The 26,602-nt window shown below is 40.4% G+C and overlaps 1 protein-coding gene across 3 annotated transcripts; it reads right to left on the bottom strand.

Annotated features, from left to right (window-relative positions):
• Positions 1–1,135: 1,135 nt before the first annotated feature.
• IFNGR1 (interferon gamma receptor 1) lies at positions 1,136–26,602 on the bottom strand. Of its 3 annotated transcripts, XR_010429222.1 has the most exons (8): positions 26,400–26,558; positions 16,734–16,848; positions 16,161–16,345; positions 14,593–14,741; positions 13,709–13,880; positions 12,560–12,672; positions 3,082–6,848; positions 1,136–1,558 (listed from the first exon to the last, which is right to left on the bottom strand). XR_010429222.1 is itself a non-coding variant. In XM_064649372.1 (7 exons), the coding sequence occupies exons 1-7, from the start codon at positions 26,485–26,487 to the stop codon at positions 6,345–6,347; spliced, it is 1,314 nt and encodes a 437-aa protein (XP_064505442.1). In that variant the 5' UTR covers positions 26,488–26,602; the 3' UTR covers positions 1,136–6,344. The 3 variants fall into 3 exon arrangements, 2 of the variants coding, with proteins under 2 accessions (XP_064505442.1, XP_064505441.1); XM_064649372.1 differs by having other exon boundaries at positions 1,136–6,848; positions 16,161–16,333; positions 26,400–26,602; XM_064649371.1 differs by having other exon boundaries at positions 1,136–6,848.

The following is a 26,602-nucleotide window of genomic DNA, read 5'->3' as shown; positions in this document are numbered from 1 at the left end:
GATATAAGGCCAGACTGGTACCTGGGATGAATCCACATGGAAAAAGGGACTGAGGAATGGCAAAGGTGCTCTCTACCTCCTTGCTACCACTGCCCTCTAGCCATTCAGGCAAGCTCTTGCAACCCTTCCTTACTTGTTATAATTTATCTCACATTTAATCGCATTTGCAGCAGGTCATCATAGGCCTCAACTCTACCAAACCTGGTAACAGAAAGCACACAACACTACTTATGGTTCCTATCTTCTGGAATGGGACTGCACATGCCCTCCACCCTTCCTATAATTAAATGAGCTGCTATTAATTTGCAAAATACACCACAAAACACTCATAACGTAACACAAAACAGTCATACAGAAAGAAAATACAGTGTATTTATTTGTAGTCTTTTCACTCTGTATTTTCAATCTGAAAGGATTGTATTTACTCTCTGTGGAAGGGTATTTTTGAAGGGCTGTAAGTTGTTTAAGCAGCCTTTCTGAGTCTGTCTTATTCAAATGATGTCAGCACAGGAAAAAGCCAGATCAGACCTGACATTCTACTGTGCACATTGCAAATACTTGACAACTGCAGGATTAATTTTGCAAAACACATAGCGAGCTGGCTGGCAGAACCACCTGGTTTGCCTGCTCATCATCTGTTTGTAATGCTTTTCCTCTTTCAAGGTGTGGCTGGACAGCAGAAATAAAAACACGACACAAATAAGACTTCTGTGATCATTTAAATTTCTGTTAGTAAGAGTTTCAAGGAAGGTCAGCTTTCCTCACTCTGCAGCAACTAATCCATTCAAATGGTGCAACCATTTAATCATAATCCTTGTCCATAATTTTTAAATAGAACATAAGGAGAGTCTCCAGGCTCAATTAACAGAACTGGACTGAAGTTACTGCAGGCTGCATCAACACTGTCAAAGGGCAAAAAAGAAATTGCAAAGCTGATGATATAGCTGGTAAATAGAATACAGTAACTGGCCACATCTAATTAGGCACACATATTTGCCACACACATCTCCCTCAAACAGTGTTTTGATTTTCAATAATGCTCAAGCATACACTACATAAGTAACATGAACTCAGCCATCTTCAAAAGCAGATTTAGTCTTCAGAACAAAAGCTAACAAAGAGGCAATGACACACATTCTTCTTTTGAGATTATATTTTCATATAAAAACATTTCAAATGTACAGTATTTACAACATTTCAATTACACACTTCGGCCCAATGGTTGCATCCATTTAGAGAACATAGAGTATTAATAAACAAGGACTTCATAGTTAGAGGACTAAATTATAAAAAGAACACTGAAGAAATCTATGCAAGTCATTTATTTCATGAGATGAAAGGTGCTTTGTATTTGGTTTGTTGTTTTGGTTGCGTGTTTTTGCTTTTTGGGTTTTTGGTTTTTTCTTAGGCATGCTGAAACTATTAATTTGAATCAAGTTACAACATCTTTTACTTATTAATACTCAACTGTTTAGATGGCATCACTTCAGAGCAACTGGTTACTCCTATCCCTGAGAAAAACAGGTCTTCTCACGCAATTTTCTTTTCCTGCAATCTTCTAATGAAGCATTACATACAAATATGCATGTCTCTTCTAGGCAACCAGGACCCTCCATAGTGTCTTGTTTCCACAGATGTCAGTAGATTTGACAAAAATTATTTTTTTTAAACTACAATGCTGATTCAGGTGGAAAACCATATAAAAGCAGAAGATTTGATGCTTCTGTGCCAGCACGCAGTACTGCCACATTACTTCACTATTAATTGCAGATCTAATGATAAAAAATTACAATGCCCACTCAAGAACAAGCACTGAAGAAGTTCTTAGAAATGTTGTCAAGCATTAGGTCACATTTTTGTGATGCAATTTCTTTTACATAGGATATGATATTTTGGAGTCCTATATTACATCGTTTACCAAATCGCCTTTAGGAGAGAGGAAGGGAGGAATGCTGAGCAGTCAGGACAAGAGTAAAAATCACCTGAAAAAGTCTGAAGTAGTGAAACTTTCTAAGTGTGTCATACTGAATAGCTGATAGGTCTGTAAAAGGCATGAATATTAAGTTATTTTGAATGTGTAAATGTTAGGCACTTTCATATCCTATGTCAAGGTGCTCTGCACAAATATCCAGAAGCTCACCTCTTCATCACAAGAATATTAATTTATTAAAATAAACTAACTTAATTAGGTGAAAATGCACAGATAAATACTCCCTGACAGCTTCCCAACTACACGTACATTGCTCAGGTACTTGGTATTACAGAACTGCAAAAGCAAAGCTAACTAGCTGTAGCTAGAAAGACATTCCAACTTCCTTGCCCCAAGAAGTCCTCACCCCGCAAGCTGCTGGATTGTATTCTAACAGAGATACTATGAGGCACTTGCCCTGTTTTTAGGCTCTCAGTACCACTACTCCCAACTGCTGAAAACAAGACTGGGAGAAAGAGAGCTTAATGACCTGGAAAGACATCCTTGTCCCACTGTGGCCTCACATTTTCAGGTAGTCACAGCTAATAAAAGAATCCCATGCTCTGTGCACTCTTGAACTTTATTTCACAATTATAAAACCTGTAAGCTGGCCTGAACAATTTAAACATCTAAACTATTCTTGTGCTATTGGCTACTTGTTAAGTACACAGTACATAGAAGACAGATCTGCAGGGATGGTGCTAATTCAGGGGCTTTTGTAATTAGAGTTCACAAATTTTCATTTAAAAATACATTTAACCTTGTGATATTACAAGAGAATGTCAGCTGTGTGCATATGTGTATAGATATATACATGTGGTACAGTAAAAAGCACTCATGTTACTGTCCTTGATTTTCAGCTTACAAAATAACAGTGCCTTTCCATTACACGTGACTATCTGCCATGCCAAATTTTTCCCGTATGTTTATGATCTATTTCTGTGTCATTTCTTATTCATCTTATTGATCTTAACACTGTTGTTCTTAATTATCTCCTAGCTCCTGGCTGGGTCGTTTTACTCACACACGACTACATATGACTTGAAAGACTGGGAACAATGTACAATGTAGTCGTATTGCAGGAGGAAGAGAAAAGAATCTGAGACAGTCACTTGGTTTTAAAATGCATCTGTCTGCATTCATCTTCCAGTGTGGCAGCAAAGGAGAACCTTCCAGAATGTAAAACACCTAGTGATCTCTTATGTTCACACAAATCTAAGATGCTGAGTCTCAGCTCCTAGCAGTACCAGGGTTTCCACATGCACTGCTAAGAATGTAAATTTAATTTTCCAAGAAATTACATGCTTCTCACAGGATCTTGGCTTTGAGGCAGATATATCAAATGGAACTACAGCTAATTCCTGCCCTTCTTGGAGAACATCAATATATTTTTGGGGGGCAAGACTGACAGAAAGAAAACAAACTACTAATTGCAAGTAGATATAATACTCTGAGCAGTTGCAAAGAAGATACTCAGCAAACTGTCTGATCAGAAACTTCTTCCCAAAACCAAGGTAACTTCACAGTTTCTATTTATCCCTTCTGAGTGAAGTTTAACTTAAACAGTTACCTGACATTTATAAAGTCCTGAGGTATTTATTACAGTTCATATTTATCCACAAACCTCCAAACCCAGAAAGAAATTACATCAACTCCAAGCTCCGCACAAGACGCAGCTGCTCATCTCCTTAGCAGATAGACAGCTAGAAGCTTCAGATACAAACCGCATCATTAACTGAAGGGTCAGTTCAGTTGTAGTTTCAAATGCAAATTAATGCTGATTTTTAAAAAGCCTTCTTGTAACACCAAGAGAGTTGTTTTCTGCACTTCTGCCATGGAGATACCTACACATTAATGGATCCCAAGCAGTAAGTCACTGAGCATTGCCTTCTAGGAACTCAACCCAGGACATGACATTGAAAAAGCTGCTAGGCAGTCTCACTATGTTTGAATATAATGCAGAAACAAATCACAGCCAGCTAACAAATACCGAAGTTTTTTGAGTGGGGTTTTCCATTACAGCATAACTACAGAATTCACGTGCTTGATTTGGCTTTTCCTATAATTATCAAAATCCTGCTAAGCAATCTGTTACCTTCCTGTGGGTAGTGATGTGAAAAATAGCTATTGTCTTTAAATCTTTTGTACCATTGTGGTCAATATCTGATATATGCAGGAAAGGAAGAAGCCCAGAAACTGCTGTGTAGGCTAACTTCATCTTAAGAATACTCATATCACTGAGAAGTATAAGGACAGGAGTACTACGACACTGGTTTTCCTTCAAAACCATCTGCTCTAACATGTTAACACTTCTGATAATCCTATAAAAATATCTTTTAAAACAAAGATACAATTCTGTACAAATGGACTAACTTGTGTCTGTAAAGCATCCTTTTGTTCTGAACTAAGCTCCATTAATAATTACTGTAAACATATCCTACAAATAGAAAATACCTATCAAATCTTGACTAAGGGTAAATAAATGGAATGCATGGATTTTAATTATTAAAAAAATATAAAAAGATAAGATCCTTATCCCTCAGTTTTCAAAACTACAATCTCTATACTACAGAATTCAGAAGGCTGTCAGATGACAATAGCTTATGAACTATAACTTTCCACATTATTTTTCTGTTGTCTTTAGAAGGAGGTGATTTTGTGTAGTTCCTGAGTTACATCATAAAAAGGGGAAACATGGTAATAATTTTCAACCTACTAGAAAACACGTTTGGAAGAAGTCCTATTGATTTCTATTTAAGGATTATATTGTTCTAAGAATCATGATAAATATGCCCCAGAAGAAATAGGCTTTTGAATTTTGAAAACATTTTCTGAAGAATTTGTGCAACTACCCATTAGATATTTTTTTCCAATAATGATCAGCCAGCATGCTAATACATTCCAGAATTATCCAGAATGTGGCATGGTTACGCAATGTATTTAGGTGATCCAAATGGATGTAGCCATACTCAAATAACAGCAGTTTTAAAAACAGGTAGGTTTTTTTTAGTCACAGGACTTAAGCTACAAAGGATAATGTCTCCTGCTAATTAACTGAAATCTACGAAGCAATGATCCTGAAAGAGTCCAAAGGAGGGCTACAAAGATGGTGAAGGGCCTTGAGGGGAAGCTGTATAAAGAGCAGCTGAGGTCACTTAATCTGTTCAGCCTGGAGGAGACTGAGGGGAGACCTCATCACAGTTACAACTTCCTCATGAGGGGAAGAGGAGGGGCAGGCACTGATCTCTTCTCTGTGCTGACCAGTGACAGGACCCAAGGGAATGGCATGATACTGTTTTGGGCAGGTTTAGGTTGGATATCAGGAAAGGGTTCTTCACCCAGAGGGTGAAGTGGTTGGGCACTGGAACAGGCTCCCCAGGGAAGTGGTCACAGCACCAAGCCTGACAGAGTTCAAGAAGCATTTGGATGATGCTCTAAGGCACATGATGTGATTCTTGGGGCTGTCCTGTACAGGGCCAGGAGTTGGGATTCGACGATCCTTATGGGTCCCTTCCAACTCAGGATATTCTATGATTCTAATAACATATTTCTAGTCACAGGAAAAACTACAAGTAACTGGTTCTTTCCCATAGTCAGGAAATCCGGTTGGAAGGTACCTCTGGAGATCATCCAGACCAACCCCCCATGCCAAGGCAGGGTCACCTAGAGCAGGTGACACAGAACATGTCCAGGTGGGTTTTGAATGTCTCCAGAGAGGGAGACTCCACGACCTTCCTGGGCAGTCTGCTCCAGTGCTCTGCCACCCTCAGTGTAAGGAAGTTCTTCCCCATGCTGAGGTGCAACTTTGTGTATTTTTAGTTTATGGCCATTACTCCCTATTTCTTTAACATGGAATCAAATTCTTAAATTATACAGGAACAGCTTAAAATCATACTTGTCCTTAAAAGAAATATTAGCATTTAATTTAATAAAAAAATACTCAAGAAGACAATCAAGAGGGCACCTCCAATAATGGCAAAAACTCTCAAACGTTTCTTGCACATCTCTATCATAATCAAATAAAGGACTTCTTAAGCCCTGTGTTCATTGACTTAATTTTGAAAAGGATCTGAAACGGAAGTGACTAATGGTATGTTTACTGTAGAGTATTGTTAAAAAACACAGAATACTATTTCAAATAGGAAATACTAAATTATATCATACAAAAACACTGCTAAAAGTGGTTATTATGAAATTTCCCTACATTTTTTATGCAATTTTCAGGCACTACTTTCACTTGTGTACTGGTTACTTTGGTTGGATCAGAAGAAGTACAACTTGCAGATGTTCACGATTTAACCCAGATTTTCCATAATCTTCGGTAATGCTGTTTTTCCTGAGTTAAACCTCTGGTTAAACACTTCGGTTATCCTGGTTACTCAGTTGGCCTGTAAGTATTCACAGGCTGTTCTTCACCAACATCTATCATCAACATATCTAATGGAACATGAGGCTTGTCATAGCCAGAAAACTTGAAACAGCTGCTTGGAATGACTTTTTGCTGTGTTTCTGTGGGAGAAACCTCTGTACCTGAAGAGTTACTGCATATATCCATTTGGCTACCGTCAGAAATGAAATAACTCTCTTTTACTTTGTAATTCTGTTCATCAGCATCAAAAGATACCTCCTCTGTGGTTTCCTGCACAGGCTCCTCTTCTGCTTTGGCTGGTGCCTCTGGGGTAGGAACCGAAGATTCTCCTTCGCCAGAATTCTTAGGACTAACAGTTTCTTCTTCTGGCTCTATCTCCAGCAAGGTTACTTCACCATTCACTGGCAGTGCTGACTGGCCTGACATGAAGCTTATTACAGATATATACTTTCCCTCCGATTTTGGCCTTACAAGTAAGGTGTCTTTATTTAGGTTTCTCATCACACTGACCTTAAATGAAAAAAAAAAAAAAAATTACTTTCAGTTTAGAGGTTAAAAAAAGATACGAGTTGATAATACAAATTTAAGGTCATTATAAGCAATCCCAAAACAAATTTGCAAAATTAGAATCGGGCACAGTCATTAGCCTATATCCATGTTTTCCAACTGTTTCATTGAAACTTTAATGCAATTTCTCAAAAATGCTTTCTCTGTGCAAACACATTTGCAAGGATCAAACCCATTTCATGTCACCCACTGTATTTTAAGTCATTTGAAGTTTTCAATGTAAAGGAAAATAGCAAAAGAAGAAAAAGACATAATACTCTTCAACTGGCTAGGGAAAGCTTTCATACTCCATAGTTAATGAGTGTAACTTACAATGACTGTAACAATTTCTGACAACTGTCTCAACTGGGAGGGGGGCAAACTTTAGAAAGAGATTGAAAATGGCACAAGAACCTTTATGTATACCTGATATCAAGCCCCTCAAGATTTGGATCAAACTTTAGTTGTTAATCAGTAGCTGTAGCTGGACAGGTATGATTAAGCAATTGCATGCAATTGTATGCTTAGCTAATCTTTTATTTTAAGGAAAAGGGAAGACAATCTCGAGATGAATGGGCTGTCTGGAAGAGAGCTACCAGGAGTGAAGTCAGCAGAGCTGACTTTCCCCCCCTTACTGGGGGAAAGGTAATTCTGGCAGTAGAGATCATGACCACCAACTCACTGACCACCTACTCAGAATGGACCCCAGACTCAAACGGAGGGAAGAACTGCACATGCAGAGTAATCAGCAGGAGAAGGGAGAGAGATAACTACCAAACAGGGGGTGAAGTACTAATTTATAAAAAGTTATGTAACTGTAACCAATGACTGCTGATGCCTTTTTTTGTTAAAACCTATAAATACTGTAAATTTTTGATGATCGGTGAGCCAGCCTTTTGTAGGTTACCACCTAGCTCATCACTTTGCAAAAATTAGAATAAAAAATTGAAATACCTCACCTCAGTGCATGAATTGGTGCTACACACCAGGTAATGAGCCTGTGTTCAGGACAACATACCCAGTAATCGTATCTATGACAAAGTTTTCCTAGTTATTTCACGGTGTCACTAAGCACTCCCTCAAATGCTGCAACAAAATTCAGTGTTTCGCTTTGAAATCCCTCCACAGGGTGATCATATGAATTCCTTCAATGGCCAGGCTCCAGCTTGTTTTAAGCAATTATGGTACGCCTTCAGGCTGTTTAGACCCTTCTAATTTTTTTTTAATGAGTTCTCAAGAAAACAAACATATGAAAAACAAAGTAGGGCAAATTTTCAGCTGTTTGATGGTGTTCCCTAAAGATAACAGAATGCCTAGGGAGAAAGAGTTAATTAATAGTACCCTTTTCCAAATTTTGTAATTCCCTATATAGATGTGTCACAGACTATCAAGTATTATAGATATGCAAATTTATTAATAAAATACACAATCCCTGTTTTTTAGATACTTTGTAAAAAATAATCTCACTGAAATTTCAGATTGAGGCAAATTAGGAAGAAAGGGATGTAGGTAGGAAGAGGAATGGGAAAGAAAAATAATGTTAAGAAAAGTTACAAACAGGCATAAAGACCTCCCAGTCTGTATTAGTCTAAGAACTGAGAGGGGCATCAAAACCAGACGATCAAATCTAACTGTGCTATTCAAGAGTCTTCCCTGATCAAAAGGTTGTGAGACTTAAGCTTCACATTCATACCTTCACAGTGTGCCAACTTCATTAGAACTTGCCTTCATCTCTCACTTCAGCTCTGTTATCCTTCCCCTCAGTAGCCCTGATATCTGTTGATGCTACTGTGGTTTAGGCTGGATTGATGAAACCATTGCAATTTAGAAAAAACAAGCAACCAACAACAACCACCAGAAACCAAACAAACACTCCCTGGAGAGCAGTTATTTGTAATCTAAGTGAGTTTTACAAACAGCTGTGTGAGCACCACCAAGGTGAGACAAACCCTGGGGAATCAAGGGCTATCACTGAAAAACTTGTAAAAAGTGCCTTAAGGTGGCTCCTGACACACTGCAACCTAGCTGCCATTCAGCCATCAGTGTATCTAGATCTTCATTTTCTGTTATGTGGAGACAGTCAGAATACTATATGAAGAATATTCAGATTAATTTTCATGAGAATTCATGGAAACCACTAATTCATAAGATGCAGATGCTTAAAAGTTAGTTGCAAAAATCAGAATACAGTCAATAATGGGTAGATACTGAAAATGCTAAGAACAGCTGGTAGGATAATTGTACTATTTTTAAAACCTCTTTATACAGATATTTGAAAAAATATTGGATATTCATGCTTACAACACTGACCTTGAAGGGACCAGCATTTATATTTTTCAGGCAGGAGGGGGTGTAGTAAAAATCTAGCAAAAATCCCAGCAAGCGACAAGAGAAGATAATTCTCTGTGTAAGATGGAATACTTGAGGAATGTGAATTAAAACAAAATATTAAAGAAACTATTGCTAAAACCTTCATTTACAACTTTCCATCTTAAATCAATGAGTACTTCTTTCTGTCCCTTTAGGATTTTCACATGGCTCTAAAAATCACAGTCCTAAAATACGGTAAGGGATCGCCTTGTACTCTTATACAGGCCCTGCATTTCACAGTGAATATACTTAGAGAGTCTGAGGATAAAATACCTATTCCCTGTACAACTACATCCAAGACTTCTCAAAAAGGAATCTCATTTTTCTCTTGGCAAGTTCCTGACCAACGCAAGATGGTGCAAAGGCACTCCTATTCCCATCCATGAAAGAAGGAAGCGATTAGAAGAAAAAACTCCTGGGGATTTCCCAGTACCAAAGCTTTTCTAAGAGTCACTGAGTCATGACTACAACTTAGCAATTCATACAGTTGTTTCTAGCTTCAAAGATAAGAATCACATCTTATTACACTAACTGAAATGCCATTCACAGTATCTCAAGCAACAAGTGTAATTAAGATATGGTTGCTATTGCAAGAAAAGTATTTGCCATAGGTAAGTTAATATTTTTTCTTTTTTTTCACGTTATCTAATACTGGCAAACTGACAGCCAGTGAGCTTAAGATGGATGTCAGCAGTATTTCCTGGCATATGCAGGTGCTCACACAACTTCCTGTCTCCAATGAGAGCACCTGAGCTTTCAGGACTTTCACTGTCTCAAGAGACGAGGGAGATATACTGCAGAAAGCCTGGCTCAAGAATACAGATAAATAACATCTCCCAAGCAATCTGTAACACTTAGTGTAATTAACAGATTCTGTCTTAACTTTCTTTTCTAAGGACTTATCCATGTATGAATTCCCAATAATTTTCAGGTGCACATTTTCTGGAGGAGAGTTTGAAAAGTCCATTTCGAATCTTATTAGGACGGTGACAAAAATCTGCATGGCCTTTGCATGATTTCACAACACACTAATGATGTGTAAGTTTACAAATAGAAGACTACGTTACTGCTCTATAGATGCTCGCAGGAAAAAAAAACGTTTTCGCAAAAGATAATGAAGCAGCTTCTCTCTTGTAAGATGACAATTACTTGTGGCAAGTATAAGTTAAAATTTACAGGAACAATTACAGTTTCTCTAGATGAAAAATACATGTTGTATAACTAAAAAAAACAGAGCTGCAAAGAATATCCTGATTTGGAAGGGACCCACAAGGATCAGAGTCCAACTCCTGACTCCACTGAGAGCAACCTGGAAGTTAAACAATACATCTAAGAGCATGGTCCAAATGTTTCTTGAACAATGATGGGCTTCGGGTAGTGACCACTCCCCTGGGGGACTTGTCTCACTGCCTGACCACCCAGGTAACAATATTTATAAATAGTTATAGGTCTCCCTCAGCTCCTTAGCGATAAAGCATGACGTAGAATGTGAACTACACTGTGGTACACTGGAACCTGGGAATCACAAGATAACATACAGCCCAGTAAAATGAGCATATGGGCACACAAATGAGTTTCTGCAAGGTGAGCTCAAACGTGAACTTGGAGCACACATCAGAAAGCTCACAGGCATTAAGGAGCACACATTCTACTTGTGCATCCTTTAGATGTGATATCACAGTGGTACTGGGAAGCCAAAATAACTACGGATCCATTGAGCACAATGTCGTTCTGAATGAGCCATCTTTTGCTATAATGAACTTCACAAAAAATTACTCTTCTGCGCATGTAGGACATAACTACGTATTCAGACAATTACGTACTGATGTGAAGATGACAAAAACTCTGCAGTGTCTCTACAGGCCCGTGTGTTTTGATATTGGGGCCTAGCTGTAGATTCCATTGTAGAGGTTTCTCTCATCTAATTTTTTGAAGTCTGCAGTGTGAATGGCTATCACCAAACTAGTCTCATGGCTCCATCACAGTCCATGGAAAGAAAAAGGAATTTTAGAGTGCATTTTGTCTGACCAGAAGTGAATATTATTTTAGAACAAGATGAATAATCTTGTGCTGCACAGGTTGATGGACTAGATTACTGCTTTATTACAAAGGGACCTTACTCTGGCTTGTTAATCTCCATTTAGTCAGAGCAATCTCCTAATGTTCTATTCCAAAGAAAGCAGGGTCCAGGGGGATCTTAGGCATTGAGCCAGCCCTGCACTATGGAGGGGTCATTTTAAAGGGTCTTGAAATTGAAGAACATGGAATCAAAGATCATGGGCTACTCTCTCTATAAGCTTTATGAGACTTCCTACACCCACTGAGAAGACACACTTCCTTTGATGACTGTTTACTACCGCCTCACATGGCAGTTCTTTAAAGCTGCGATTGTTAAGCTGTGACTAACTGGGCCACCAGGAGGACCTTATAACAGTACTTGTTAGACCCTCCACTCTTGCCTGGTGTGAAACCAAGGAGTGCTTCTGCTCTTTAAGGAACATCCACTGTTTCCTAAGGACAGCTACAAGGAGCTTTTAAGATAGAGCAGCTGCTGACCTCTCTTGCCTGTGACTGCTCAGTGAGAGAAAAGACTTCTCCTAGTTGTTCTTCCCTCTTCCTACAGCTCTATTACTCCCTCCCTCCCCTTACTCTGCATAACTCTAAGAACACTGCAGCAGTTAGCAGTATTGCAATATTACCATTAAATGAAAAGAATCTCACAGCTGTCCAGTGACAGGACAAAAGGAAATAAGCATCACCTGAAACACATGGAATTTTATTTGAATGTAAGAAAAACTGGGAGGGTGGTTAAACAGGTTGCTCAGGTTGCCCAGGGCAGCTGTGGAGCCTCCTTCCTTGCAGGTATTCAAAAGTCATCTGGATATGATCCTGGGTAACCTGCTCTTGCTGAGCCTGCTTGAGCAAAAGGGTTGGACTAAATCTCAAAAGTCTCTTCTAACCTCAGTGACTTTGTGGTTCTGTATCTCTGCTACTAGGATGAACACAAACCTGCCTAGGTACACGCACATTGAGTTTTTAAGAACTAAATTCTCAAACTAGACCAACTACTGCTACTTCAGTTACAAACAGACTGAAGTCTATCTAAAAAAAAATAAAAGGCATCTGGTTGCAGATGCTATCAGAATGTTAGACTAGCATAAATTCTAAACATCTATTACACCATGGTAAAAAACCCCCAAATTCCCAAACAAACAAAGAAAGAGATAGGCATAAAGATGTGGTAGTTATACAAGTTAAATAGCTGGATATTAAAAACCTGATGCAGATAAGAAGTCTGAACTTACCAAAGATTTAGGCAGCTTTATGTCCTTTTTCCTTAGTCTCTTGCAGCCACAATATACTATCAAGATTACGCTCAGGCTCCCAATAACACACACAATGATGATACATAGTACACCTAAGAAGTTAAAGCAAAATCTACTAGGAAGTTTGGAAAAACAAGCTCCTGGTGTATCATTTAGAATAACTTCAGAAATTGTAGTAGCTCAGAATGCTTAGCTGTAATGCGTGAACGTGTCAATTTACTACCTTTTCTTACTCAAGAAAACTTAACTGATTAAACTTTTACTGAGTAAATAAAAATTAGCATGACAGAAGATTTTCAGTTTACATAAATATAATCATGTTTTTATAGAAACAAAGGAATTTTATAACTAATTTTTTGTTCCTTAAGAGATGGCAGATGGGGATGAAGAGATCTGTACATTTTCCCTGTGACAGCATATTAACTAATTACACATAGTTTATGTACAATAAAAGTAAAATGCGAAATTTTCCAAAACATAGAATTCTTAACTTTTACCAGTAAGATTCCACTAGTCTGACTCTCCTTAATGTCCTCCCCCTCACTCATACTGCACCTCTTGTGTGTACAATAAAAGCACAGCTGCTTCTATCAATTTTATCTCTTTTCTCTACTGAAATTTCAGGCCATAATAAAGTAATATTAAAAACTTCGTAAGAAGTTATCAGAAATATAAAGTTGGGTCACTAGCTGCCTTTTGTTCTCTTAAGAGACAAATTTCATGACCACAAGTTTATAGTCGCTTCAAACTCAAAAGTCTGCATACAGTGATTGGACTGAGCAAAAAGTGAGTTGTTAGAAGACACAAAACCCGCCACATCTAACTCAGTGAATGATTCATTTGTTATTTGTTTATTACACCAATGATCAGGTGCAATGGAAACAGGTTTTGTGATACCAATGAAGTAGAAGAAGCAACCAAAAAATGTCAGGGTTACTTGAAAATTGTACTTGATCTTCAAAGGTCTTTAGAACTGCCAAAGTGCACCTGGAAAAGAATGATCATACTTTCCCTGTTTTTCTATTCTCCCATAGGCATCCCATGGCTATATCAGAGCTCAAATACTTGCTAGATCAGATCTCTGGTCAGATTCAGTATTTTCTTACTATAGTTTCAAAATCCTCTTACTCAATGTCTGCTCGACAGGAACAAGAATGCAGCTTTCCTCTGATGGGGTGCCAATCATCAGTTCTTCAAAAATTCCCTTTGCTGAAACACAGTAAGTAGAACCTTCAGCAGGAACTGTGATGTTGAGGCTACATTTATCCATTGTACAGTTGTCTGCATAGAACTCTTCAATCTGCAAAAAAACAGAAGACACATTATATGATTTGACTCGAGAGAACAATGTTACAGCACCTTCCAACACTTCCAAAAACATTAAAACACTATTAGATATGTTTCCTACATTACCTATATACTTTGCAAAAGCTGTGTGAACTTCAGCTATCAGCTTACTGGCTACCTTAAGATGTTATATTTGATCAGAACATGCTATTTTCCATCTAAAATTTGTGCTGTTCATAGTCTAGATTCACATTCCTAATTCACTTATAAAACTTGAACCAGGATGCATATGAAAAAGGTAACTGTAAGTAAACATACCTACTATAATTTTTCTCAAGTTCACCCTCCATGATTGCTAAATAAACTGTTATCAATACCTTGAAAGGTAATTTTCTTAAATGAAAGGTCTCTCTAGACAAGTGAAAGGGGTCTAAGTAAAGTTACCAATATTTTAGCATGTATGTACAAACAATAGTGTGGAATCAAGTAACTCTATCTTGTGTACAGCTAATGCAATAATATAATTTTTTTTAAAAACCATTCATTTGGACAACTAAAATCCAGACCTTCCAGTTACATATCTCACAGTAATGCACTCAACATTTTAGGATTTCAACTTTTTACTTGGTATCTGTTTGCTCCATTTGTCATAGGAGGAAATCTCCTGTTTATGCATTTACGGTAAACAAGTGGTTTTAATCTGAGATTTTATTTTCAGAACTTACCTCATTTTCACTCTTCCGAAAAGTCACCAGGTACTCGAGCTTTAAAAAAATGTCTTCAATACAAGAATGAGGGAATAAAAGATGGTAAATATCAACCACGATTTTATCACCATGCCTTGAGAGATTCAGTTTTGGTGGTCCTATTTTTCCTGCAAGACATTGCACCATAGCACCATTAGGCCAAAGCTTTTAACATAAAGTATGTTATTTATAGTTAGCTTTCCAAACTTCATCAGAGATTTGAGAAGAATTACATGTTTATTTCAATGCTGTTAAATTGCATAGCTGTGCTCAGACCTGTCTGTTGCTTAGAAGTAGTGAAGGCATTTGGATACATTAATGAATTGGCTTCTAAAACGAAACAGATTGTCCATGAAGAATTCCACTGTTAAGCAATTCCACTCTCCTATACACATAAGGCCATAAAAATTCGGCTGACAACAGAAAAGACTAACAGCAATTTTACATACACATGAACAAGAACCAAACATGATACTGCTGACTAGATCTCACCATAAATCACCTCAGCTAAAACCAATATTGTACTGAAACAAAGACTACACAAAAAGCCAAATACATCTCACCTTGAGGAACAGTACTTTGGAAACCTGATTTCCCATGGCAATGGCCTTTGTGAATTTTTGGTGTCTAATGATCTGACCGAACATGAGTTTCTTGTTCAATGGGAAAAGGACTTTTTCTCTTTTCTCCATACACAGCTACCAAGTTTCTGCAAACTGTCAAACTCAGCATTATTACCATGACTTCTGTCCCTTAGTTAAACACTAGAAAGCAGCCCCTATTTCAAGTCATAGGACTACTGGATGGGGAAGGAATCATAGCAGAAAACAAAGAGGGACTCCACTCCTTCAGCTCCAGCATTGCAGAAATCAAGCTCTATCTAAGGCATAGCACTAGTAAGAGAATTTCGTGGGCCAAGTTCTGCCTGAAACGTGTATGTTGAGAATGGAGCAAGCATGAGAGGAATTCTCTTGGTCTTTCCTCACTCTGTAACATTTCCTTTGCCTGCCACACGGTACTGCAGTGGCCTGGATTCTAGACACAAAATTTACTTTTACAGTATTGATGTGAAAGACTGATTTTTCCCAAAGTAGCCCAAAGGATTTACATGAAAAATTGGTAACTTAGTTATCCAGGTACAGTGATATCCCACAGCTTCTAGATAGTACCCAGTATCAAAGTTGTCAGCATATGGCATTATAGTGTCAAGCAAGGCATAACTACTTCAGTCATGCCTAAAGGTCCATAGTGTCCGGTGACAGTTTCCTGCCTTAAATTGGTGTCTGGGACAGCAGGGAAGAATAAGGAAAGGATTCACAGAGTGCACCACCAGCATCGCCTTCTTGCCTTTAGATGTTTTGAAATAAATATTCAGATACCACAGCTAACAAGTACTATGGAATCCTACTAAACAATCATCAGGTTTTGTTTCATCGCGGCTTTAAGATATTCCCAAATGAGACACAATAATACAACAAAAAAGGATAATTATTAACTTTCTAAATTTTGGGAAAAAATTAAAAGGTTTAGGTTATGATGCAACTTACCATGCCTTTGCAAAATAAATTCATTTGTCTCAACATATTCAGACTGTTGTGACCCAATAATAGCTTTAAGTCGAAGCCAGTGAGACGAATAAGGCTCACATATTTCCCCTGAGAGATCACAAAAATGAGCTGAAGTGTTCACACAAGTTGAGATGTTCTTATAGTCACCAAAACTGTAAAACAGACTGAGTAATAGTTAACACAATTCCAATTGCAGAATGCTGTACAATACACTTCCTACCACAAAAAACTGTGAGCGTGGCCAGGTACTGGCAGATCGCCCAAGCAGGTTGCACAGTCTCCTTCCCTGGGGATAATCAAAAGCTGACTGGATGTGGTCTTGGACGACCTGCTTGGGCAAAGGGGTTGGAACAGATGACTTCAAGAGGTCCCTGCCAACCTCAACCATCCTGTTATTTGACTTAATTTTGCCTTAATTTACACTTGGACAACCTTCACCCTACACGATTTCACTACATAGACACAAAACTGACTGAAATTTAATGACTGACTGCTTTTATGTGCTTCCAGAGAATATAAGGTACAGGAAATGACAAAATAGTAAGAACTTACTTGTAAGGCTTGATTTCCACAATAAAATGAGGAGTTTCAGACACAGGTGGATACTGCCAATGCAAAAGAGTTTTGAAATTTTCAGATCTTACTACAATCTCTGTTGGTGAAGGCACTAGAAGAAAGAGAACAATTGCACTTTGATAAACAGACCTATTCAAGTACAAGAACAGTCAAATGCACTCCTAAATTATTTGGCAAAGGCAACATGGTAGGCATAAAAATCACAAATACTTCCCCCTCAATGAACTAGTTTGTCACCAGTACAAACACATAAGAGCCCTGTAAGCTGATTTATTATTCTTTTTCCTACAGAGACAGCTTTCATCCTGTTTGCAACCCAGAACGTCAAATAACCCATGCCCATTGAAAGCAAGTCCATCAGATAGCCCATATCAGGTCCATAAGCTGTGATGATTATACCCCATGTTGGTATTTTACAGATATATCAGCAAGACAGATAGTATGCATTTACTCAAGTTAGAGGAGATTAGCCCAGCTCCTGTAGGTTTCTCTTTCCATTCAGAAATTCAATTGGAGCAAGTGGAGGGTGAGGGGGGAGATACCAAAGCTAGACTATCAAGGCCAAAAGACAACAGGCCTGCTGGGGAAAGCCTGGATTCAACATGAATTTTTAACAATGACTTCTACCACTCCAGCAGTATTTTCAGTAACATGTGATGAGAAAAATGAATTACAAACATTTGTAAGGAATTTGAACCCTGAAGCTATAATGTAGTTCCATATACAAGAAAGCATTCAAAGTACACTTAGTAAACAGCATCTGAGGCAATGTAGTAAAACAGCACAAAAATAAAAAGCAGCATTGACAGTTTTCCTTGTGCAGTAAGTATCTCTTCTAAACACAAACAGTGACACAGGGATATCAAGGGAGCAGCTGCAGGGGAAGAAAAATTACAGGATCCTGTAACTATTGAAGGCTGTCACATGACAGGAAGAGAAAAGAAATGAAGGTCACTGAACCAATTTTAACTGTTACTTCTCAGCTTCTCAATGCCTAGTTTATCATCTTTAGTAATCTCAATATAGCTTGTATGAAATGTTGACAGGTAACACATATTTGATCTGCTCTAGGCTGCTGCTTGTTCACAAAGCAAGTGCTGCAACTTCACTCTGTGATATTTTGAGGGAAAGTAAACAATTTTCACATCTTGAGAGCAAGACCACAAATATAACACATTACTGAAAGTAATACACAGAGGCTGAGATATGCTATCAACCACCAAGGTTTGATACATGTAACATAGATACTCCGTAAATGGTTCTGTGGTTTATGCTTTAGTACGTACAAAAGTGGTATTTCAGCTATTGGAAAAAAAGAAACACAATCATCAAATTCACAACCACATGAAGAAAAAAGTGACAAGTTGACAGAAGAGGTGTCAAGTACACAAATGTTACTTCAAATATGCAGTTTTAAGGCACAGTGTAGTTAGCCTTACTAAATTTAACTTTTGTGTACTATTATACAAACAAAACCGCTTAACAAAAGGGGTTGATCCCAGAGCACTGAAGGCGGTAGTAGATGTTACACTAGGACCCTTCCATCATCTGCCAAAGGTTTGGGAAGGTCACCGCTGACTGCACACTAGCCACTATCTCAGTGTACAAGAAGGGCATGAGGAAAGACCCAGGAAACTACAGGCAACCATCACGAACAGTCAACAGGAGTTCACGAAGTGAAAGTATGTTTAACTGATTTATTATCCTTCTACAATAACGTCATCTGCCTAGTGGATGAAGGGAAGGCAGTAGATGTACTTTTTCCAGATTTTAGTAAGGCTTTTGATAGTGTCCCTCACCACGTCCTGAACAAGTTGTGGCATGTGCAGGTTCACAGTGCACTGAGTGAAGAACTGGCCGAAGGGCAGAGCTCCAAAGCCTGCAGTGAACGGAGCTGCATCTGGCTCATGACCAGCAGCGTTCCTTGGGGCTCAATCCTAGGGCCTGTTCTGTTCAGTATTTTTACCAATGATATGGATGCAGGAGTTGAATGCACCTTTGGCAAATTTGCCAGTGATACTGTAATGGGAGGGGTCGTCGACCTTCGCAAGGCACGTGAGGCCTTGCAGAGGGATCTAAACAAATGCTCTTTATTGTCCAGCTCACAGCCACTTTACTCAGACTGGCTGACTTCTAATCGTTTCTCCTCCAGCCAGTCCAGAGATCGAGCCTTGGGAAACCCCAGCCTCATTTCATTCAGGCATCAAGAGTCTAGACCACAGAGGACATTGTGGATTTTCAAAGTTCTAATGTCTAATCTTTCTAGATGCTACTTCTGTCTATTGCCAATTAAAATGCATAATACTTTACATGAACACTGTTTTACTTAACCCATGATGAAGAATTCTTTTTTTTTTTAAACATTACACCATGTTCTATGTTGTTCAGCAGGCAAAACTGGAAGATGATGACATCAGCTAGTGCCACAAAGGTCACTTTTAAACATAAAACTCTTTTTAATTTATAACAAAGATAAATGCAGCAACATTCAAACCATGACAAAGGTGCAAACTCCAACAGTGAGAAAGTGTGGAAAAAGTGAGAAGAAAACTGATCAGCAATTCATGTTGTGATGCATTATATAGAACACTCAACAAGTTCTAGTTTTCCTTCAGTTCAAATGAAGTGATTTCCATCCCCACTTCACCTTGCCTTGTAAGACAGCAATACTGGCTGACAAGAAGCCAATAGACATGGCAGCAAGAACACTCAATTTCACAGAAATTGAGATGTGTATGTGCATTGTAAAACAACGTAAAAGAACTCCAGACAGCAGCTCTACATCCAGAGAATAAAGGAATAAAAGAACAGAAGGCGAATCAGAGTTACAATTTTTTAAGCAAACTAAAAGAAATTAAAACGTGCTTGGATTTTGAGGATAAAGAATTGGAATGCTGGAAAGCAAAGGTAGAAGTAAGAGAGGGGTAAAAGGAAAGACAAGCATGGTCACAGGGTGACCTAGAAGTTGAGCATTTAACAGAAAACAGACGTGGAAATGCAACTGCACAGTTTATCTTAGCAAACTCACACCTGCATCAGTTTATAACTTGGACAGAAATATATTTATTTATATATATAAACAATCCAGATTACTGCTGCCATATGCCATGGCAAAGACCCTGTAGGTGTGACTACTGTGAGATGTCTGTATACAAATAATCAAACATCTTCTCAATGTGCAATTATCTTAACTAATGTATTTAAGATTAAATACGCATTTACATCTTTAGCAAACTTGCACAGCAGACATTAAGGAAATAGATGCCACCAGAAGTGGAGTTTTTTTTACTGCAAGTATCTGCTGCTGCTTGATTTCAGGTTGCTAAGAAATAAGGGGGATGTTGGGCTGGGTTGTATTTTTGTTCAAAGTAACAGAAACAAGCGTAGCTAGTGGTATCTTCTAAGACTAAGACACTAGTTAGAACTAATCCACTACTTACACACAAGATACGACGCAGTTCTGCTTCAAAAGCATCCATCACAAAGTCAGAAAATGCTTGCTTTTATCTACAAGTGTAACTTGTGAAGAACAAGTCTAACTTGTCTTATTTAATACATTCACTTCCCCAAGTCAAGAACATCACACTGCACATCTCTCACAAATCTCAGCTGGGTCAGACATATGCAGGCCATAGAGACATAAAGAAAGATTTCTATAGTAGTTTGAAACTTGACTATCTTTTTCACTTCTGAATAATACTACCAATGGAAAGTACTTACAAAATACAAGTTTGAAGCAGCCATATATCCAATAAAATCTATTCTTAAAGCATATGCAGAAGGACTTAATTTTTTTTATATATGTAGATGTTCTAGCTGTTCATTGAGCTTCAGCAATTCATTGCCCAACAGCAAAAATTAGTTCAATGAACTGGACAACTGAGAGGTGTAAAAATGAGACAGCCTTTCAGCTGCTGTTTATACCTTATGCAACTCTGAAATTCCTTCTCTCATTCTGGCAGAGGCCACGAGGCATTCCTGTATACTCAGAGGCTTTCATCATCACTGTTCACAAAAGTGGAATTTAACTGGAAGTGCAATAATGCACATTAACAGAATAGGGCCTGATGAATCCAAATGCAGACTTTACTGTACAGCTATCTGAGACAACAGTGACCCTAAGAGCCAGAGAGTTGATTTACATTGTATGTGCCTTTTAAACATCATTTAGACACTGAAATACAGATAGAAAGCACAAATTGAAAGCTTAAAAAGACTAAAAAAAAAACCTAAGTAAAAACATCTTTTGAAAGCTTGCTCCTTTTTTAGATTTCCATTAAAAACAAACTAATCCTTATAATCTGCAAGTGATACATCATACGAAACCAGTTTTAAGCCACTTCAATAGGCCAAGAGGGACAACAGCTTGAACTCTGCTGTGGATTCATGCCAAGTGGGTAACTCATCATTTAAAGACAGACAGCTGCAACGCTAACAGATCAGTCCCTTCTGGGCCCCTGACTGGGAAAACAATGTGCCTCCCTTGTGCCAGCCCTGTGCTCTACCTGAGCTCACACATCCACTTTAACTCCACCCAGAAAGGGTAGTAGTTTTGATTACTTCACGAACGTAAAAAAGTCCTTCTCCTTAGCTTTCACCATCACTGAAAATGAAGACAAGGGAAAAAAGATCAGAGAAATTTGTACTACCCAGAATGCTTCTGCAAGACTCTGCAGCCACACACAGTGAAGAAAAAAAAAATGGAAAAAAAAGGGGACAAAAAGGCAGCCAATACTCTGAAAAGTGGATTCAGAAGGCAGCAAGTCAATGCTAAGGATGAAAAATAGCAGATAAAAAGAATTCAGTGTCTCTGAAGGCTGCATTTCCTTTGGGTTTTTTTGGACTTGAAGGGTTTGAGACAGTGACATATTTGATTGGGATGTACTAGATTGAATTTATAGCTGTTAGTGCTGTTTAGCTAGTAATGAGCAGGCCCCTGTGCTTGCCATGGGGCTCGCTTTCCTGACAGTATATAAGAGTCTAGTGCTCACTGCTTGCCATACTACTTATCAGCTTCCGTTATTCCTTTCCTGGGAACATTCTCATAACAGCCAGAGCAATGCACCAGGGCCAGCAGGTGGCCAGGGTATTGCTGCTGCTTTCTATGTTCCTGTACTGGACAGGAGCTTTGATGTGAACTTGAGTTGAAGGTACTGTTACATGTGAATGAGTCCAAAATGGAGCAGAGATCCACCTGCAGCCCATGGAGGACTCCATGCCAGAGTAGGTGGATGCTTAAGGAGGACTGACCCCATGCTGAGCAGGTTTACTGGCAGGACCTGTGACCCCACTGGAGACACATGCTGGAGCAGTTTGTGAAGAACTGCAGCCCGTGGGAAGGACCCACACTGGAGAAGTTCAAAGAGGAGTGTCAGTGGAAGACCATGCTGGAGCAGGGGAAGCAAAGATTCCCTTGCAGACCATGGTGAAGACCGTGGTGAAGCAGGCTGTCCCATGAAGCCCATGGAGGACCATGATGTGGATTACACTAATGGCAGGGTCTAGCAGGAACCCCTTTTTGTAGCCAGGCTCTGGACAAGGGGAGGAGTTCATTGCAATGTTAAACCCAATAACCTAGCACAAAAGGAGCAGGGGTGAAGATTGTAATGAATGTGCCTTTAAACTGTTGTAAGCCATGATTTGTGTTACAGGAATTACTATAACAAGAACCACCAGAAACAACTGAGAAGCCTTACAAGAAACAGTTGCAATGCAGCAGTGCCCTGACCTGGCTTTGGTGCTCACTAATTCTAAGTAACACATCACCCCTCCTGACCCAAGAGAACATCACAACAGAGTCCAAAATCATAGTATTTACAGCATGTTTACAGCTTCTATTTACGACAGGATTTTATTTTCTTTGGGCTCAAAGGTTTGACACTGTTCTATGGAGCTTTTAAAAGCACTGTTTACGATAAAAATCTCCACAAGATGGTAAGTTGTATGGAGATGAGAGGCAGACTCACATCACCATCTTAAAAAAACACAGCAAGTTGCACAGAATAGACACTAAAAAAATGATGTAATAGTAGAAGCTAAATATTGTTTTATCTATTTTATGACTATTCTTCACTTTTATTATAGATGAGAAGTCATTATAATAGATGATATCTAAACACATAACTTTCTACCATATAATTTGTTTTTGTTTTCAGCTGGACAGACAATTGCTATGACTGCCAGTAACCTGAACCATAAAAGAACAAATCAAGACCACCATGATTATCACATATAACAGGAAGTCAGCTGCACAAATGAACTACACATGCCCTTGGAAATCTGGCTTTCAATGCGCAAAAAGCACCTGAACTGCTACCACAGCATCCAAATCTTCTTCTAATACTGTAATCTTGACCAGAGACCTCCTCTGGCAGGATACTAAAATAGAGACTGAGAGTTCCCATCAACAGGTGCCTAGCTCCACTGAGGAGTCACAGTTGGCATCAATGCAAATACATTAGACACTCAGTTGTAGGAAATGCAGGAGGTGTTGCAACACCTGCTAGGTTGTCTGGCTTTTCTAAGGAAAATGGTGTCCTACAACAGAATGTGAGGATGACTGGGCGTTTCCCCATTACATACTCAGTCTTGAGATAAGTATTACACTACTGGCATATGGAAAGCCCTGCTAAGACTTAAGAAAAAAAAATCATACAACTGTTGCCAATGAAATTCTGGATTCCCCAGTACAAGAGAGACATGGATTCCTGGAGTGGGTCCAGCAGAGGGTTCAAAGTTGTTCCAGGGACTGGGGCATCTCTCCTATGAGTAAAGCCTGAGGGGACTGGGTCTTTTCAGCCTCAAGAGGAGAGGACTGAGAGGAAACTTCATCAATGCTTACAAGTCTCTGAAGGGAGGGTGTCAAGAGGATGGAGCCAGGCTCTTCTCAGTGGTGCTCAGCAATAGCACAAAAGGCAATGGGCAGAAACTGATGCACAGGAAGTTCCATATGAACATGAGGAAGAACTTCTTTACTGTGCTAATGACCATGCACTGGAACAGATTGCCCAGAGGTTGTGGAGTCTCCTTCACTGGAGATATTCAAGAACCGTCTGGACATAATCCTGTGCCACGTGCTCTAGGATGACCACGTTTGAGCAGGGAGGTTGGACCAGATGTGGTCCCTTCCAATCTGACCCATTCTGTGATTCTGTGTGTGAAAGCATCATAAACATCCTTCAGACCTCCCCTTGTACTTCAACTCTTCCACTGTAAGTAAGCAAATCTGCTTGCATCAATATAATCATGATAAGAACATTGTATTAGTCATTACACATTCAACTAATATACAGCAATATCAATTAGAATTCACTTCATGATTTTTTTTTCACTGAAAATGTAAGTTTTTACTTAAATGATGAAGTCTCTGAAGGGCATGGTTATAACTGGCTGAGACCAACCCGAGTGCAAGTCATCAGGAAAATGCTGCTTGTTTTCAAAACCTAACTCAGAAGCATATTCTGCTCCTTTGAGCTGAGGGTTTGCTACACTCATAGGCAGAAAGACAAGATTTTTGCTTCTAGGAAGCTTGCTACATCACCTACACCACAGCACTGGCTGTACTCTTACACAGAGTACATGTGTTGTGCTGGATTATAGCAGATTTTTTTACAAGTGATTTACTGGTATTGTGGTTTTTACCTTAAAAATGCTTAATACAATGTAGAAATGGCATGGTTTACTAGCAATAAAAGCACACCCTTAAAAGAAGTTAAGTCAGATCATGGAAGACTGTATTTAACATACCAAGTTACCCTACCAGTAATAATAATAATGGCCAGTCTTCGCGAGCGAAGATTTTGGGAAAGGTCATTAACCCTTCCAGCCTGCGCAGTGGATTTTTTAGGTGAGACACAGCGTGCGCTGAACTGAGCCCACCCTTTAGTCCTGAGGTTCATCTGCCGGGGCCGAGCAAAGCTTGGACAGTGGCAGTGAGGTCCCCAGGATGTAGGTTTGTTTAGAGTGACCTTCTCTTAGGTGGATTGCCTACCAAGGCTGACGAGCTCCACCTGCCCAGGGGGCCGGGAATCGAACCCAGGTCACAGTGGTGAGAGTCAGGCACTCTAACCACTAGACCACCAGAGGCCCCAAAATAATGGCCAGTCTTCGCAAGCGAAGATTTGGGAAGGGTCATAAACCCTTCGAGCCTGCGCAGTGGATTTTTTAGGTGAGACACAGCGTGCGCTGAACTGAGCCCACCCTTTAATCCTGAGGTTCATCTGCCGGGGCCGAGCAAAGCTTGGACAGTGGCAGTGAGGTCCCCAGGACGTAGCTGGATTGCCATACAAGGCTGACGAGCTCCAGCTGCCCGGGGGGCCGGGAATTGAACCCGGGTCGCAGCGGTGCGAGTCCTGCACTCTAACCACTAGACCACCAGAGGCCCCACTCAAATGTGGAAAAGAGGGGATTTTCCCCTGCAAGATTTACAGGTTAACAATCAGCCACCAACTCATACAAACTGGATAGTCAAGATGTAAACTACCAAGGGACAAGAAAGCAGGCAGATTACCATTTTTAGTACTCTCAGTCCACATAAGATAAATTTAAATAGACTTCCATATGGTGTGGCCCATCCCCAAGGGCAAGCAAGTTCAGTCACTTCACCTGGGTACGGCTCTAAACTCCAGGACATCTCCATTTGCAGAATCCAAGGAGCCTAGGCACATAGCCAGCATTTCTGTGACCTACTGCACGTAGCGTTTTAGGTAAATGGATCTTGCTTTGTATGTGAAGCTAAGGAGAACACTGCTGCATTTATCTAACGTGTGGGCATGCTTCCTATATCGAGTCCTTTCATGAAGGGCATGATGTGCAACACCTGTATACAGCTCTCAATACTGCTAAAAATTAAATCTATGTTCTCGTTTGACTTTGGATAGCAACCCCTGGTTTTAATGAGCTGTTCCAGTTTGAATGTAAACTTGAAGCCTGACCATTTCTCTCATAATTTACTTGCCGCATCTCTGCACAAACATCTCTCCGCTGGCCAGCCACCCCTTCTCCCCGCCAGCACTTGGCCGAAAGGTTCCCCCACACGCGTGGTCCAGGCCACGAGCCCGATGCCTTATTTGCGCTCCCCAGTCCCGTGCTCCCCATTTTCGCACTGAAATTCCCAGCTTCTCTGCCTCTTTGGACATGAGAAGTTAGAAAGCACAGTGGAGCACGCCTGTTCGATGCACAGCCTGCTCTGGCTTTGCGGAACAAGACGCCCGAACACCCGAAACAAGGGCTGATGCCAGCACCGCACGGCTGACGGTGCCGCGCTCCCACAGCCGGTGCGGGCGCTACGAGACGGCCCCTCCGGTAAGGCCGAACCGAGAGCGGGCTCGGCCGGCGCCGGGGCTCCTCGGCGGGACAGCACGGCACCGCCCCGGGGAACAGGGGGGCGACGCTCAGCAAAGTGGGGCGCGGCTCCCCCTCGCCGCCGCCCGGCTGCTCGCACTCCCCCGCGCCCGCAGAGGGCGGCGGCAGGACACGGGCCGGCGGCCCCGCCGGCAGCGCTCGGTCACGGAGCACTCCGGGACGGGGTGCGGCACCGCCGGTCCCGCCGCCCCTCAGGAGATCCCTGCTGACCAGAGATAGATCGGTCGGCCTGCCCCTCCCGTCCCGTCCCGTCCCATCCCGCCCCCGCCCGCCCGTTACCTGCGGGCGGCTGCTCCCCGCGGGAAGCCGCGCTCCGGCGGGGCGCCAGCAGCGCTGTGAGCGCCAGGAGCAGCGGCGGCACCCGCATGGCGTCCGGCAGCGCCCAGGGGGGACCGAGCGGAGATGGCCCCGGCTCCTCCGGCCCCGGCTCCTCCGGCCCCACCGCGGCCCGCTCGCCTCCACCCCGCCCCGCTGCGGCGCCT

Source organism: Pseudopipra pipra, chromosome 3 (genome assembly GCF_036250125.1).
Source record: "Pseudopipra pipra isolate bDixPip1 chromosome 3, bDixPip1.hap1, whole genome shotgun sequence".
Classification (NCBI taxonomy): Eukaryota; Metazoa; Chordata; class Aves; order Passeriformes; family Pipridae; genus Pseudopipra; species Pseudopipra pipra.
The sequence above is the reverse complement of the archived record's forward strand: the minus strand, read 5'-3'. Positions and strand labels throughout refer to the sequence as shown.

Bases quoted from the DNA above. Each gene is read 5' to 3' on its own strand.
- IFNGR1 (XM_064649371.1), bottom strand. From the start codon at position 26,487: ATGCGGGTGCCGCCGCTGCTCCTGGCGCTCACAGCGCTGCTGGCGCCC. The intron at 16,849-26,399 runs GTAACGGGCGGG...TCTTTCTTCTAG, and splicing joins CGGGGAGCAGCCGCCCGCAG to TGCCTTCACCAACAGAGATT. The intron at 14,742-16,160 runs GTAAGTTGCATC...AATGTCTTGCAG, and splicing joins ATTTATTTTGCAAAGGCATG to GAAAAATAGGACCACCAAAA.